At 30.8% G+C, this 18,418-nt stretch overlaps 2 protein-coding genes across 4 annotated transcripts in view; both read right to left on the minus strand.

Moving 5' to 3' along the window:
- Nucleotides 1-2,039: 2,039 nt before the first annotated feature.
- LOC132751451 (divergent protein kinase domain 1A-like) lies at nucleotides 2,040-18,339 on the minus strand. 3 transcript variants are annotated; one of them, XM_060741607.1, is made up of 7 exons: nucleotides 18,225-18,339; nucleotides 8,601-8,702; nucleotides 7,091-7,222; nucleotides 6,546-6,653; nucleotides 4,947-5,180; nucleotides 3,666-3,865; nucleotides 2,040-2,816 (listed from the first exon to the last, which is right to left on the minus strand). In XM_060741607.1, the coding sequence occupies exons 2-7, from the start codon at nucleotides 8,700-8,702 to the stop codon at nucleotides 2,240-2,242; spliced, it is 1,353 nt and encodes a 450-aa protein (XP_060597590.1). In that variant the 5' UTR covers nucleotides 18,225-18,339; the 3' UTR covers nucleotides 2,040-2,239. The 3 variants fall into 3 exon arrangements, with proteins under 3 accessions (XP_060597590.1, XP_060597588.1, XP_060597589.1); XM_060741605.1 differs by lacking the exon at nucleotides 18,225-18,339 and adding an exon at nucleotides 15,926-16,056; XM_060741606.1 differs by lacking the exon at nucleotides 18,225-18,339 and adding an exon at nucleotides 11,245-11,419 and having other exon boundaries at nucleotides 2,042-2,816.
- LOC132751454 (E3 ubiquitin-protein ligase CCNB1IP1-like) overlaps nucleotides 16,734-18,418 on the minus strand; it is a 39,760-nt gene continuing 38,075 nt past the window's right edge. The window contains exon 11 of the mRNA XM_060741609.1: nucleotides 16,734-18,203. Within this exon, the coding sequence (XP_060597592.1) occupies nucleotides 18,103-18,203 (101 nt within the window). The 3' untranslated portion in view covers nucleotides 16,734-18,102. The remainder of the gene's footprint in view (nucleotides 18,204-18,418) is intronic.

Here is an 18,418-nt window from a genome sequence, read left to right on the forward strand (position 1 = left end):
TACAATGGCACGCTTAGGATGAATAATTTTACTGTTTGAATGAAGTTATAATTTCATATATTACGCTGTTGTAAGAAAACAGTTATGGGTGTAATGACATAAATTTCCATGAAAAATTGTTTTCTTAATGTTAACAGTTTAAAATGGAATGGAATATGATAGAATATGCAAGAAAATATATGGTAGAATATGCAAAAAAATATATTTTCCCATCCGAACTGCAACATATGACAGATATTATAAGGAAAAGTCTTATTTCATAATTATTCCAAAAAAAAATAAAAAAAATAGAATACATGTGACAGGCTATATATATAACTCAACAAGAGCACATCTATAAATATAACTATACCCTGCTGAATTTCTATAATGGACTAGTCCTACATTTAGTATGGAACAGTCTATCGATAGGGGTTTTAATATCAAATGGTTACAATGAGCAGTTGTTGTGAGAGATTGTAAGGTTGCACTGATGTCCAGGCTGGCTTGACATTATCATGGTGGTATATGTATGACATTATCTTTATGAGAAAGACTAAAATTCAATTTAAAATCAGTATGAAATATTGACTTTCTTTTTACCAGATCGTAACTACAAAAATATTTTAACACATCATGAATATTTCAATTAAAATTAATATTCTTATTGCACTAAACTTACATTTAAGATCATGTAACAAAACAAATTGTTACTAGCATTATTAAAATTTTGGGACTGACCTAATTTTTTAACTTTCTAAGCAAAATATTCTACATACAATTTCAGATTTTTACTACATACCGAGTGCTTTATACTGACAAATTTTATCATTACGCCTAATTATTGTATAGTCATTGTGTTGTACTAATCTAAAACTTTCTACATTCTAGGTGTTTTATATTAGAGGGCAACCTAAGGACCAATGCTGTGGAGATTGCAGGTGTTTAGGAGATGTTGTTTAAAGACATTTCAACAAAAAGAGTGAGTTAAAAATGTATTGCATAACAGAAACAATAATATGCCTAATGGGTGACACTGATGGATGCACCTTGTTGCCACCATGATACAGATGAAATGTGTTGGCCATGTAATTTTGAAATAGCTATAAACCAGAGAAGGTCAAACTATGAGAAAAGGTAATTTTCAGCTGCAATAAGATTGACCTTTCAACTTGCTGTTTGTATTTGGTAGTTAAATGACAAATGTTAAAGATATTGTTTTAAATCAATAAAGGATCTATGAAGAAGAAAAAGATAAATCTATTTTCAGTGTGGGTGACCTTAGCCTTGAGGATAAAAAAAATACCAGGCATATTAGAAATTAAACATCAAATAATGGCATAAACATCAAATAATGGCATAAATTTCTGAAAAATAGTGTGATAGAATGATGGAAGGCCACAACATCAACTTTATACTGCCCCCTAGAAGAAATTCATGTAAATGTAACCTCATTATGAAAAACAACTATGATATATTCAAAATCAGGTATAACCTAAGCATTGCTCTAAGCAGTCAATGCCAAAATAATGTAACATTTAAACCATGTGTGGGTTAAACTTAATCAAATTTACAATAAGATATCTTCAGCATTCAGGATAGAATTAATGTTAAATAATATCAAAGATTCTTTTTTTTTACTCTAATCTCCAGAAAGACCTAAGTTTGAAAAATGAAATTAAAACATAAGGTTAACATAATAATGAAGTTAAAGGACTCCACTGAGGTTTTAAGAGATACATGTAACAGGACAGGACAAGAAATATTTATCTCACATATGTGTACCATTTGATAAGAATCTGGACCAATAATTTGTGTTATCAGATCATTGTCTCTACCCGTTTTTCTAGGATGATCATTTTTATTATGTAAAAATGACCTATAAATGAACAGCATTACAGCTTTTCAGTCATATCAGAATCCTAAGAATCACACAAAAAATCAATATTCAATATTAAAGTATATTTTTTCTATATAACACTAGTATTATTCTTCACAGACTTTTTCCATTTTTAAATGATTGACTTTGTAAGAAATTCAAAATTTTAAGTCTTTATGCTTTTTTACCTCAGTGGAGCTCTTTTACTTTTATAAATCAATCTCCAAAAATACCTATATCAAGTTTTGAAAAAAAAAAATCAACAATACAATGTATCAGGTTATCACAATAATAAAGTTATTTTATAACAAGTTTAACCAGCATCCAGTTGGAACTATTTCAAATAAATCTCGAGTCTAAATTAAACAATATTAAAACAATTCATAAAACAACAGCTGGTTTTTTCGTTGGTTTAGTCAGCCACTTATTCTCTTCATATTTTAACTCATTCCAAAGTACCTGATTCAGGCGATCTAATGCAAGGTTTTGATCCACCAGAATCATCGACGGACTTTTCCGCCGCAATTTTTTACCAATTCTGATACAGTCTGCGACAATGTGACTTAGAGTGTATTTCAATTTAACTGGCAAGTTGTACACAATATAGTCCTGCAAGATATGACATATTTTGACTAAGTCTGGAATGTAATTTGCACCGACCCCGAAACATCGACCTAGGTCACTATTGCACTGAGATTTACAAACATCACCATATAAACAATCTACATCAGTTTCACACGTAATACTTTGTAACGTTGTGTTCAAAAATGGCTCTGATACAATACCTTGTACGTTTGATACTTTCATTTCAAAATATTGGGTATATCCAAAGTTTTTTGGACTGAAGTTACACATGTAAAACTTTGTATTTTCAGTTTCCATCGTTGTATAAACATATTCTAAAAGACCAAGGGATATGTGTAATCGTTTAGGGAACTCTGGAAGATTCCATCTGTACCTGTTGAAATATATATACAGGTACATTTTATTTTCAATATTATTATTTTCAGTATTATACAGTTGATTTTGTTGCTTTATGTTTCAAAGAAATATGTTTTACAATAAATCATTATTAAATGTATGTTTAATTAAATAAATATTGTTAGGTTATTAAATAAAATTCAAATTCCTACAATTTTTAAAAAAATATTTATTAAAAGTTGGGAATATAAAGCAATGTCCATAAAATAACTATGTCAGAAAGAAATGAAAACTAAACTTAATGTGTTCAATTAACAACAGCTGTCAGTAGTACAGAATGCTCGACTAGTGCTTGATAGTAAACCAAGAGCCTGAATAATGTAGAATTTTCTTAGATCAAAAATGGCTTTTCTAAATTCAAAAGGGCCATATGTCTAAATCAACAACCTTGGACAGTGACCTCCTATTATGCTCTCAAATAGGTGTGTGAAATTTCAATCCACTCCCTTCAGTAGTTTTTTGAGACACCAACTTGCATGCAAAAATTAAACTAAATTGTGACACCAATGCCTGGGTGAGTACAATATACATGTATTAGAAAGAAATATTTGGAGGACAATACTTTAATTTGGAGGATAAGACTTTAATTTGGAGGACAAGACTTTTATTTGGAGGACAATACTTTAATTTGGAGGACAAAACTTTAATTTGGAGGACAATACTTTAATTTGGAGGACAAGACTTTAATTTGGAGGACAAGACTTAAGAGATGGAAAATCTAAACATGACTGCATGAAATGAAATGAATTAATCAGCACCTAGTTCTCAAGCCGTTACTATATTCTATTATTAATTGACAAATTTGAAAAGTCATTTTTTTACTTACCTATTAGGAAATGCTATATCTATATATGATGATGTATTTTTATTGTACAATATTGGATAATAAGCTGCCTCATGTGAGTACAAGTTACCACACGTTCCATTTAGCAGAGGGAATACTGACTTATCTTGAAATATAAACAATGTCTGGAATTCTTGGATCTGAAGTAACTGCCAAAATGAGTTAACTTCACCATATGTCAGCTGAAATACAAGAGAGGAAAAATGAATATGTGGAATATGTGGTATTCATAAAATAAACATTAAAGAAGCTTCAAATTCTTACATAGATCACTATGAGATGGGACACTGAAAACAGAAAATTATACAAAAGCTAATATGTAAATATACTACAGTTAACTTGAAAGAAAACAACACATTTTTTTATAATTCTTAGTCTGATTTGAGTTCAAAACTAGAAATGTGTCCATAGGACACGGATGCCCCCCACACGCCACTGTTCTGTCAATCTTATGACTCTACGTCAAATACTTTTTGGACTACATGTGCCACAAGTTGAAAACTAAAAATCAACAAAGGGTCATAATTCTGTTAAATTTGGTCGCAGCAAAAATTCCTTCCTTTACTACCATCTACACATTAAGGTTGTTAATCCCTGGAAGTTTAAGCAAAATCTGCCATCCGGTTTAAGAGGAGTTGCGTTCACAAAATTTCTAATAGTATATAATGAAAAAATCAAAAAAGGGCCATAATTCTGTTAAATTTGGTTGCAGCAAAAATTCCTTTCTTTACTACTATCTACACATTAAGGTTGTTCATCCCTGGAAGTTTAAGCAAAATCTGCCATCCGGTTTAAGAGGAGTTGCGTTCACAAGATTTCGGGACGTACGGACGGACTGACGGACGGACAAGTGCAACGCTATATGCTCCCACATTGTGGGGGCATAAAAACTCATTTTGACAAGTAAAATGATTTTTAAGAATTAACCTATAGAGCGAATGACCTGAAATTTTGCACATATATTTTTCATCTACACCTGTATCAAATGGTACATAAAATTTCTAGAACAAATAATTCCGATCCTGTCAAAGGTTGCGCCTTTTTAGTATCATTTTATAATATTAATCTAATAAACATAATCATCATGTATTTAGGATATTTATTTGATTATTGTACGTATTTATTATCCATCAACTAACATGAGAAATTTCAAATATTTTCGTTTCATGTTCAGTTATCAAATACAATAGTAAGCCATTGAACATTATTTCCTGCAGATTAAAAATCTGTTAAAGTCACATAAATTAGAAGAGTATTTTATACCTGGCCATCTTTATTGAAGTCAGCGAAACTTAAGGCTCTCTCTATAAGGCGGGAATGGTCGTTGTTGCCAAGTATATGAGAAAAATACTTCTTTATCACATTGGAGAATTCATTTCGTGTCATTCCCTCCCATACAGAGTCTCTGTTAAAAAGGGTACCGGACACAGATTTAGATTGGGTACCATCCTTCTCAGGTAGACGGGCTTTTATCACATTTCCTTCCCATTTAAATACCTGTTTCATAAATTCAGAAAAATAACAAACTACAGTCATTGTGTTCATTGTTGGACATTATCCTTCCTATTACTACTTGAAGCTATAAAACATTTTTCTTTTTTTGGAGGGGGCAAAGGTGGGGACTGTGCAGCTCTTAGACCAAGATGTCAGTCAATGCATTATATGCCTGTCACAAGCAATAGGATTTAGTCTAAGAGTCAGACCATTAAGATAGGTAGAGCAAGGGTCATAACATTTCATGCTAATTACAGTGGTATCAACATGACTGTACACTTTTTCAAGCTTCAGTTATATGCAAACTCTGAAATAACTTTAAAGATCTTCCAATAAATATAATAAAGGTTTTGCAAATCAAAACTTTTATCAAATTCAGAATGAGTAACTAAATGTAAAAAAAATTTGCCATTATGACCCTAGATTATTTGTTGTTAGAAAAGGTAATTAGATCACATCTGGACATGTCATTTTTTACTCAAGCAGCATTATTCATATAACTTTAACAGCGGTCCGACAGAAAATGCAACAAACCTAATTTCTAAGCACTGAAGTTTCACAGAATAAGATTTAAATGTGTTTTCCTTTACAAGTTCATATAAACACTCATTATGTGACTTCCCAGGGCAGGATCCCAGTGGCAGGTTTTTTCGTAACTTTTGTAGAAGACCACATTGTGTTAAAATTTTTGATGACTTTCACAGTAATCAATGCTAAATGCCAAATAATTAAGCTATGGACATTGTTGTTTTCAAGTAAAAGACCTAAGATATGTTTTCTTGTTTAGGTGTAGTATATAAAATAAGTGACCCGCAAGGACATGATTTATAAAAATTTTGTAGAGGACCACAGTCACGCTACATGCCAAATGTATATGCTAGAGACACTGTAGTTTCTGAAGAGAAGACTTCAAAAAATTCATTTTCAAAGTCTATTGTTAGCTCTTGTGACCTAATTATGAATCAAACTGGAACCATTTTACATAAAACTTTTGAAGAGAGCCACCTACAGATCATTCCTGTGAAGTTTGTTTAAAATCCTTAACTTAATTTTGTGAATGCGGTTAAAAAAATGTTGATATAAATGACAAATTACTAACTGTAAACTAGTTATCACAAATCTCACCTCTGAGCACTTTGTACTCAAATAACCTAAGAAAAGGTCGCATCACATTATCAATAGGCAATGAAGAGGTATAATTCTTGCATTTCAAGTTTCAACTAATAACAGTTTTTACTGTACTGGTTCAACCAGACAGGATAATATGATACCTATATCCCCCTCCTTATATAGATAATAGCCCTCCAAGAATTTATTATTCCAAGAACTAAACATTTACAAATGTGTTACAGAATATAAAATACTTACAGAAATATGGGAGTTTTGATCTATACAATTAGATAATAAAGAAAGTTCCTCTGCACATAGATCATAACACAGGGAACCAGCTATCAACCCATTCTCATAGTCATTACACTGAAACAATCAAATTATTCTTCAGATATTACAAACTATTTAAAATAACTTTTTTTTTTCTATAATCAGATAAATGAAAAGAGGATATTGAATGAGTGTAGATTTCATACTGAATTGGTTGTGTTTATTAAATAAATTTATATTATGGGAGCCTCTGGCAAGCATAATATCACTTTATTCAACACGTTCAATAAATTTAAAATGAAGTTATACAAATATAATATTCTATTTATCGCATACCCAAAAATTAATTATGAAGTGTTTATAATCAGAAAGAAAAGTGACACATAACCCTGCACCCACAGACATGTATACATTTTCAAATATGTGCATAGAAAGGATCTACAAATGCTTAAGTTTTTTTTTTGCATGCGCAATAACTTTTTTATTACATGTTTTCTGATTTGTAGAAAAGTACAAAAAATATGACAACTTACTAAACTAGTTCGTATATCCCATTCAAAGCAAGGGTCTCGAAACAATACCCAACCAAACAATAGACAACACAGAGTGCATAATGTTATAAAGAAAACACATATCCTGGTCCATTCTGACTCATACATTCCAGTCTGAAAGTTAAACATGTATAGTACATTATAATATAAATACTGTATATTTATTATCGAGGTCAATTTAAACGCACACATTCCAATCCGAAAGTTAAACATGTACAGTACATTATTAATAATGTATATTATAACATGATTGAACCTTCAATATGCTATATTGGTATAAAGGAGTTTGGACTTTGGTTTGATTTTGGAACTTTGCCAAGGTTTTATTTGAATGATAAAATAAGCTGCAAAGTACAGATCCTAGTTAGTCAAGTCTGCATGGATGTTCAGGCTGGCCTTGCTGTAATTTTGTGCAATCATGTTTAATATCCTCAAATTAAAACTACAGTATGAAATGAAAACCATGTTTCCTGGTATCTCTTTATAATGATTTAATTGTGGTATATTTATGATACAAGTGCTTGTTTTAAAATGAGGAAATATTTCAACTCACTTACATTGTGTATCTCTTTAGTGATATATTCCTTGTAAACTTTCTAGGACATTTATTGTTTAGATATTACATTTACAGAAATGTTAAAATCTACAATTAATATTTAATATATGTTTTAATTATGCACTAAAGTTGAAATATGAACATTTAAATGATTGGTTACCCTTCATTTTGTAAAAGGAAAAAAAATGCTTTTTAGATCTAACATTTTATATATTTGCAGCAATTTTAAAATCTACAATACCTTTAATATAAGTATAATAATTATGTACTAAAGTTAAAATATGTAAAAGATTGATGACCCTTCATTTTGTAGAAGAAAAAAGATACAGGACATGTATGACATTATTACATGTATTAATAATTTTCAAATATAATCTTGTGTAACAATTAAAATCAAAAGCAAGTCTTCCTCTAGTGGATGGCATGTCTACTTTTAAGAGGTAAATTCTAACTAAGTAGATTAGAACAGAAACTGAACATTACATTACATAAATTATGTAATTCTAATTCAATTAAGAGGTGATTTTTGACACAGGTTTGACTGTATATATGTTTAACATTTAGCTCTATGAAGATTGGTTATTAAACTATCAGTTTTTTGGCTGACATGTAACTTGCTATTTTTATACCACATCACAACATTTAACGGGGAGCGGTGTCCTAGTGGTTAAGGTGTCTGCCTCTCAACCCAGAGATCATGGGTTTGAGCTAGGGTAACGAGCATATTTCTTCATATGACACCAGTACTGGTTGGTTCCAGGAAGCGGACTCCAAAGTGATTAATATAAGTTGCAAGAACTTGTTTCGCAATCAAGCTTAAATAAATATGTTAAAAACAACATTAGTCAGCCCATGTTATATACCAAGATAAACTTAACCAAAAACTTGTGATAACTTATAGTTAATAAATATTTCCTTATTAAATTTTAAACTTACATAGCATCGAATACATGCTTTGCAAACTTGAAGAGGAATATGCTGTATTTTCATTTTCACTCCTCTGACACTCCATGTTGTCCTCCGTGACCAGCTATACATCTACAATATTATAAAAAATCACCAACATAAATTAAAGAATTAAAGTTCAGACTGTTGAAACTTTAGTAATGGCTACCAATATCTTGCTCTAGCGAAAAAAATCTATAAAACATTTATATAAACAAAAAATCTTACTTGGATAAAATCTTAAATCACAGTAGCTGATGTTATATGATATTTCATTTATAAAGGTCCACATTTTTACTGCGTCCCTGTGTGGCGTCGAAGCAATCCAAACATGTGTTTATTTACATATGTAGCTTCACCTTTAATCACGGCAGATTGACCTATATATTGCAGTCGCAAACATTACAAGCCAAGATCATTTCTTACAAATATACAAGTATAGCTCAAAAGGAATGAGTAAGGTAAGAAATTATTGAAAGTACTTAAGTAGCCAGGTAGTTAATAACTTATTACATGGGATTTCACCAGCTTCCGAAACTTTATATGCCACTTTCTTTTGGCTGTTGCAGTTCTGTCACAGCACTTAAGACCTTAAACTACCCAGCCTCTAGACAAAATATTTTGATGTGCAATTCTGATATATTTTTCAGCCTTTAACAACTGGGTTGTCTTGAAATCCCTGGTGTCTTAAACTTTTATACATGTCTATTTGTAATTAAAGTAAAAGATGTTAAAGTTAACAGTAAAATAATTTCATTAAATAAGTAGTTTTTGGAAAAAAATAAGTTTCGAGATACTTTAAATTATCCAAAACATGAAAAAAGCCGACTTAAATACTTTGATAATAGATTTACAGACAGTTCACCCCTCAGACACTTCACCCTAGACCATTTTTTGCAGACAATTTACACCTCTTTTTATGAAATCTGATTGAGGCACCCCGACCCCATTTTTTTTTTTTTGGTTTTGTGTTTTACACAAATGAAGGAGAAATATGTGTGGTGTAATCTATGGTGAAAAAAAATATTCATTGAAGATATAATTATAACATTAAAATTGCAATGAAAGTCTGACTTATTAAAATAACTTATTTTTATATCAATCAGTTAAAGTGTGTGAAATGTTGTCTTTAATGATACGTATATGTTAGTGTTCATCCGTGCTGTTCTACAGAAATTAGAAACTTCGATGGGAGCGATAGTGACAGGAGAATGTTTCTAATTTCTGTAGAACAGCTGCAGCTACGGATGAATACTAACATACTTAGTGTCAAGCTTTATTTGGCCGCATTATTATTAACTTAATTACGTCACTACGCGGTTCTATGAAGTACTACGAAAAAATAGAAGGAGACTATGAACGGAATTCAATAAAGTATTGACTTTTTTTCTTCTATGAAAATGAACACACATAATTTTTAAGAAATACAGGGTTTTCATTGGATGACAAATAAAGCTAGACACTAAAAGTACATAATGCATGATGATACTTAAATCCCTTTCACACCTCCTTTGTCCGGTAATTTACAGTAGTTACCTTGATGACTTTTAAGTTGAAAGTCCCACATATTCTTGTCAGCAATTTTACAGCTGTTATTCGATTTTATTCTATTTGTATGTCATCTGATTCTCTACATAGAAGTTATCAGGAACTCGGCAAATATGTGTTTTTCCAAGCTAATCACGGGTACAAACTTTGAAGGTTATAACTTCACAGTGCACTACCGGTCACAATAGGTAGATTAATAAACCTGTTGAAATTATTCTTGAAGCTATAACTGTGAAAGTTATATTTGTAACCCCCAGATAAGCTGGGAAGAACCAAAATATTAATGTTGGAGTAAGTCTATAATATATTGCCTTTCATGTTATGCTTAAAAGTTGTAATAATTAAAATGTTGTTATTTATTAAAAGTATCATGTTGTATTTTAACTTAAGTGTAAATTGTCTTCGATGGTACATTTTTAAATGTTAAAAATAGATTGAAAATACTGAAAATTAAGTATTTCATTAAAATCAGAGGCATATATAACATGTTACCTATCATCCTATGTCTCGAGATCTGTTGAAATTTACTTAAAACAGGGTCTTTCAAATAGAAAGACCCTGCTTAAAATAAACAGATAAAGAAAATTAACAAAATTAAATGTTTATATTTTGTTGAAATATTTACTTTAGAAATCATAAGGGTGAGTGGTGAAGTGTCTTATTGATTTTGGTGGAGAAGTGTTCCCATTAAAATTTGAGGTGTGAAGTGCGTGTGTGTGTGTGTGTATGTGGGGGACGGGGGGTGAAGTGTCTTGTTCCCTGATAAGGTAACATAAACAGATAAACATTTTAGGAGGTCGGTAATGCATCAGTCATTGTAGCATTAATTCTATAATAAACCGAAAGACCATTACTCTGGTAGTTTCTCGGATTCAACTGCAAATACAGTGGTAGTCCAATAAATTAGCATTACAGGCTTGTGATAGTTTATGTCCAGAAGCAAAAATATCTGAAAGCGACGTCATATTTATAGGACTAGACACAGTGGGTGGGGTGACAATTTAATTGAATAATTTGCTTCACGATAAATCTGTCTTAGCATTATCAACAATTGTTATGGTATGAATAACACAAAGAAATTGAAAACCTATTGTATGTGCTCATGCAGCTAATATATTCTGTTCATACACAGGATTTCCAGATCAATTAACAAATTGACATCTTTAATCAATTCAAGGGACGTCACTCTTGCACACTTACTCTAATTTCATGTTGTCCCCCTTGATCTCGAAAAGTTGTTCAGCTTTCACTCTAAAAACAAGACTAACGGATGCCCCCAAAACTGCTCTTAAGTCAATATATTTCAATTTAAAATATGTAAGAAAAAAAGTGTATCAATCTGTTCAAGCATACTCCAAGGCAGTTAGAGGGCTGGAGCTAGGATGTATATTTTTCAATCCAGCATAACTTTACAGTTTCAGAAATGTTGGGTTGCATCACGGATTTATATTACTAATAATATAATTTATATTACTAATAATATAAATCCGTGGTTGCATTTAGCTAGGATCTTTGAAAAAAGCAATTTAATACACTGCCCCATCATAAGTTGTTGCCAAGGTTATAGTCATAGCCACCAATGATTCTAGATATCTCTCTAATATATAAAAAAAGAATGAAACCTCTGTTCACAGTTTGGTATTCTACTGTACTGTATGCCCATCTTTGAGTAAAATAATTTATGTTTATTGCAGAAATTTATTGAAATTCATGAAATTCTTACTGAATAGGCCTATGTCTAATTTGAATAAAAGAATGTACACACTTTGTATGGGAAGTTGTGACTTCCCTATTTTCGGTCAATTAAAAGTTATAATTAAATGGTGCTTTCTTAAAAAAAAACTGCCAGTTTTTCATGAAAATTTCAATTCATATCTAATGTGTTCTCAGTAGAGTTTAAAACAAAACACCAAAACATGTGTTTATTTTATATATTTACAAAATGACTGTGTAGCAATTTTAAATATTTTCAAATATCAAATTTTAATTTTACCTTAATGCTATGATAGAATGAATAAATAAAGCTTCTTTATACATGTAATATTCATTTAAATAGCACTTTTGCAGCAGCTATTAAAAACAATATTCAGTAAAGCTATTTTTAGGCATTCTATTAAGAATCTACCATATAATTATTGAAAATTGATTTAGTATTAAAACAGTATTTATTTAAATCTAAGTGTGACTATGTTCTTCACCATGGTTGTAAGTAATTTATTTAATTAATTTAGAAAGCATGAATCATAAATCCCTTAAATCCAATTACTGGAGTAATTATAAAAGGGGGTGGGAATAAGGGGAAAAACACAACATTTTTATACCTTATGAAAATTAAGCTGGTTTATATTATCCTTTATTCACTAAATTCCATTAGTACCAAATTTTGCATTTTTACCATAAAGCTTTATATAGCAAATTTATAAGTCTCTGTTTTAGCCCAGAATATCTGTCCTTAAATAAAATGATAATCATATATTTCTGTATTAATCCAATTGGTTTAAAAAGAAAAAATCAGAGTTCAGGGATATCTACTGTTATCAGTGCATTATTGGGAATCCTAAGATTGCCAAGATGACCTTCCTGATAGAATTTACACATAACAGATAAGAATATTATAGTATAAGATTGTAAAACTAGTTTATTGTCCCAATGATAAAAGGCTATCAAAGTTAAACAGAATATATCTTGCACTTTCATGGCTCTTTAAATTCTTGTATTATTGTTGTGTCACAGGGTAAGAAAAATGTGCAGCCTGACCAGGACTCAAACCCAGAACCCTCGGAATACCTTTCCGAGGCTCTACCAACTGTGCTTATGATCCAGCTGTGTGCACATCAACTCCCTTAAAAAGTGAACAGTTCTAAACTGTGACATATATAATGGTAGAATTAGGTTAATTGACATGAACTGGTGTAATAATCACATGTTATTTTATCATTCTCTATTGACAGCAGTCATAAAACGCTACCAAAAATTTAAAATGATTTACACATTTTCTATCTCATATGGGAAAAATATTCTAGAGTTTTTGTTTGTTTCATTTTATGCCTTTTCCCAACAGTATTTCAGTCATATAGGCGGGTAGTTTCCTAACCATCATTCCTGGAGAGTTACACCAGTACTAGACTACCTTCCTCCGTGCTAAACTACCGAAGCATCTCCCGGGGATATTCTAGAGAGGGTTATAAAGTGTAGGCAATTAGTGGTTATGAAGAGGGGTGATTGGGAACATTGAATTTTGTATTACATTTTTAAAGTCCCATTATGCCCCAGGAATGCTATCATTTTTTATTTCACAAAAACTTTTAAAAAAAATTTTTTAAAAATACTCATTTGCCACCATGGTCTACATCTTTTGCTCTGTTGGCAATGGGTATAATCATGGTGAATGAGTATTTTGTATGGAAGTCAAAATATTACTTTGTTTACATTTAGCTACGTTTATGAAACATTACTGCACATTCAGCACAACTTTCTCCAGTTATAAAACATCTAATATGCTCTAAATCCATTATTAAAACATTATTAAACACATTTTTTGAGATTTCTAAAGAATTTAAAAAAAATGGACTTCTGAGGCTTAATGTGCCTTTAAAAAGTTTTCTACCTTTTGGGCAACAGCACAGAACTTTTTTTTTACAAGGTGTTTTCAATATCAAGTACATGTAATACTATGCAAGTTTTGTGCTTAGATTGGTTATTTTCATTCCACTGAGATATGGTTAGCATATTAACTATGATAATATTTATCGTTTACCACACAAAATATCTTAAATGGACTTGTCCATCTTTCAATCTGCACAAAACCATTTATCATTTTTAGGGAAAATTTCAAAACATGTACTGACTGAGAAGTGAGTAGTGCAGACTACAGACAATGATTAGATGACACGGAAAGGGAAAAACATGGAGTGAATACCACCAATGTGAAGCACACAAAGATTTGTGGTCTTATCTTTCTGCCCGGTCACACAATAAAGTTGGTCATAAAATCTTAAATTTAAATATACCATTGTGTTGACACAAGTTGTGAGATTTGATAAGACAGAGGAAATTTGATTTAAAATCATAAAAGCTACCATAGTAAGAGAGTTGATAAAAAAAGCCAGACCAATTTGTTTATGCCTTTTTTAATCATCATTAGAGGAACATAAATTCCTTTTTATTAAATTTTACATAGTAAATATAGTTTCATTTTTTTTTAAATTAAACTTTCATTTTACCATCTAAATAGCATGTCTACAGAAAAGATGAATTTTTAGTGAATCAAAGCCCTGGGCACAAAAAGATTTAAATGTGTTTTACTTTGTAAGTCTATATAAATAAGGGAACCGACGGCTGGACCTTTTATACCCCAGGGATATTAACTATGATTTATGTACTTTTGTAAAGAACCACACAACAATGCTGCATGGTAAAAGCATTGCATTTTCATAAAAAAAGTTTTAAAAGTGTTTTCCTCTAATTATAAGCCTGAATAAACTAATAAACCCCTGGGATAGGGTAACTTTTGATGCCAGAGGAATGACTGATAAATTCATACTACATGCCAAAAACCTGTGCATTAGAATTTCCAAGAAAGTATTTTAAAGACATGTTTTCTATATAAGTCTATGTATGTGAGAAATAAGATATGACCTAAGGGTGGGGTCATTTTTGACTTGGGGCATGATATAGCAAACTTTTGTAAAATAACTATGCTCTCGGCTTTTCTGGTATTTATCCTGTAAAGTTTTAATGTGTTTTAAAGGCATGATTTACATAATTTTTGTAGAGGACCACAAGGTAATGAATGCTACAAGCCAAATATCTAAGATCGGGGCATTGGAGTTTTGAAGAAGAAAACAACAAAACTTTTTTACTGTTTTTGACCCCTGAGGTATGATCAATGACATTTTTCAAAAGAAAAACAAGGTTATATCTAAGCTCTAGGCATTGCAGTATCACAATAGAATACTTAAATGTATTTTCCTATATAGGTCTATATAAACGAAGTTACTACAGGGGCCATGCCAAATCTTTACCCCATAGACACAAATTATATAACTTTTGTAGATAACCACAAGGTAATGCTACATGCCAACCGTTTAAGCCCTCAGCATTGTTATTATTGAGAAGAAGTTTTAAAGATTTCATTTTTTTCAAGACTGTTTTTATCACCTCTGATTTTACACATCACACTGGAACCATTCATTATATAACTTTTGTAGAGTGCCACATGAAGTTTGGTCAAAATATACCAAGGTGTTTAGATGTTTAATTGTCATTTCAAAAGCTCACCTCTAAGCACTTTGTGCTTAGGTGAGCTGAAAATGAGAGAAAACCAATAGAAACTTGGGGCATAAAGTAATAACAATTAATAAATCACAAGTAGTTATTCCCAGGAACTGTTCCACATCTTTTATTTAAAGGGAACATGCCTTTAGTTTAATGCCAATTCTTGTATTAAATATAAGAGAGAGAATTTATCTTATTATAAATAATTTACTTGAGGTTACAAATTCTGGTGGTTTTATCATATTACAAAATATTGCACATGTCTCAGAAATATTTTTTTGCGCTTTACCATGTCTTGGAAAAAAAATTAATTTATCTTAGAAGTATTTTTAACAATTTTTCCATGTCTCAGAGACATTAATAATTAATTTCGTATTCATGTATGTATTTAACACTTAACAAGTATCAACACTTTGCCTTTGTCTTTGAAGATATATTTTACACTTTACCATCACTTTACAATGTCTTATAAAATATATATAACATTTTACCATGTCTTAGAAATATTTTCCAATTCATCCATTATTAATTTCCATTTAGATTATTAATCCACAACATCATGATAAATCATGAATCCTTTTCACTTTAGAGGATAAGGAAAATAATTATATGAGCCGCGTCACGACAAAACCAACATAGTGCGTTTGCGACCAGTATGGATCCAGACCAGCCTGCACATCCGCGCAGTTTGATCAGGATCCATGCTGTTCGCTATCAGTTTCTATAGTTGTAAAAGGGTTTGTAAGGGAACAGCATGGATCCTGATCAGACTGCACGGATGCGCAGGCTGGTCTGGATCCATGCTGGTCGCAAACGCATTACATTGGTTTTGTTGTGACGCGGCTCATTATCTTAAATAAAGCTGTCATAGGAATAATAATGTGATCACAGTTAGATATGGTAATTTTATATGATTTATTTAGACGTGTTTTGTAGACAGATCATTTTTGTATCTGTCACAGTAAATTTAAAGGATAATTTTCAAAGGGACAGTTAAATTCATTGTTTTCTATTAATCACAAAACTGCTTTATGTCACAATAAACTTAAAACAACTTATAACTGACAAATGCTTTTAAACTTGCTTCGTTTAAGGTGCTAACTTGAACAAGAAAGTTGGGCTATAAATTTCCTCATAAATGAAAGGTGGCATTTCTAATTTACCACCATTATCATTTATCATAGAAACTGAAAAAAAACAACTTAATTAATTAATTGTTACATTGTTTTTTAAACATTGTCTTTTAGATTGGCATAGAAATTGAATAAAGGACATAATAAATTAATTGTAACATTGTTTTTTAATATTTTATTTTAGATAGGCAAAGAAATACAAACAAATAAGATAATTTTACCCAATATAAACAATTGAACAATAAAGATGATAAAGTTGCAATTTAAAGTTAAAAGATGATTAACTTTTATTTAAACCATGGAATAATTTAACCTTTGAAATGTTATAACTCGAGTTTCAAACACAGACCACATTATACGTAATTAAAGGACATGAAAAGGGGAAAACATTATTTTTGAAACACATTTAATACATTATTCATCTTATAACAGTTATTAAACAATCATTAAAATTTTAATTAACAAACATGTAGTAATAAAACATATTTTCTAGAATCACAGTAACAAACAATTTTCGTAGAACTGTCATTGAAAAGTATTCAACAAGAGCCATGTTGACATTCATATCATCCACAAATTAATGTGTCAGCTTGTTGTTGGAAAGCAGAATTATTCATTTTAATAAAGTTTATTTTTTATAATGAAAACCAAATACAGATGTGCTCTTGACAAAAATTACAAACTATGGCAGACATTTCATTACATGACTTTACTTCTTGGTCACTGTACTTAAGCTTCTTCCAGTAGTCATAGATTCTGGACTTTTGCTTTGGTGGAAATTATTTGGAATAAAGGGAGGTAATTGAAAAACAGGAACTGACAGGAAGATTTTCTTCATTTCCACTTGTTCCTTTTATTTATTTATGGTCAACCCTAGAGTTGTGCTGCAGACGGAAAAAAATTGAAATTTAACAGAGAGATTATGTTAATCAAACAAAAGATAGAATTATGATTCCTTATATTATCAGTGCATAACCCCAGGCTTAAAATTGTAACCAACTTGTACGTAGAGATCCATTAAAAAAATATTTAAGCTCAATGCCTCGTGTGCCTTATAGAAATTAAATTAATTTTTATGATTGCGCAAATTCATAGAAACAATTCTGCTAAGTTCTGCTACATCCCTACGCTGACCTTTTATTTGAATAATCATAAACACTGACTCTTGTTAACAAATATATGTTACGGTGAAATTCTTATTGTAATAAACATATCTGATAATTATTTTTATTTTTTGACAGGTTTGGGATCTATGACCAAACGGTTTCAGGGGAGATGTCATTATGACAGCCAGCCAATAATTCTAAAAGTTTACACTGTAACTATATGTGACAGTGAGCAAGAAATGTGGGACGGACTGACACAGAGTATTACCATATTCTCTTTTGTTTGTTAAGATTTAATTAACCTGGAAATAAAACATATACCAAATTAAAATGTATGTTAAAACGCAGAATATTTCACTTTAGCAGAGTCTTTGTTTAAGGTCTATATATGTGTGTCAGGAATCTGTCTATCCATTTTTTTGCCATGATTTATTGCCTCGGTGTACACAGACCGACACTGAACCTTTTCTGTACGTGATTCGCTGGCGGATCACCATCTAAACTCCCAATACGTGGATTGAAAACAAAATCTACAATTAAATAAAAGGTACCTTTTACTGCATATTTTCAACAAACAAGATGGTCGTCAAATCATAAAATCCGTAGAGCTAAAAATTGTATGAATGCATCAATATAAAATGCAAACAATATTGTACATACTAAACCATCAAGTTAATGATAATCACAGTTTTCTTTAAAACATGTTTGTTATATCAACATCTTAATTTAAACATAATCTGTGCAT

Source organism: Ruditapes philippinarum, unplaced genomic scaffold (genome assembly GCF_026571515.1).
Source record: "Ruditapes philippinarum isolate M1 unplaced genomic scaffold, ASM2657151v2 ctg1245_1_1_1_1, whole genome shotgun sequence".
NCBI lineage: Eukaryota > Metazoa > Mollusca > Bivalvia > Venerida > Veneridae > Ruditapes > Ruditapes philippinarum.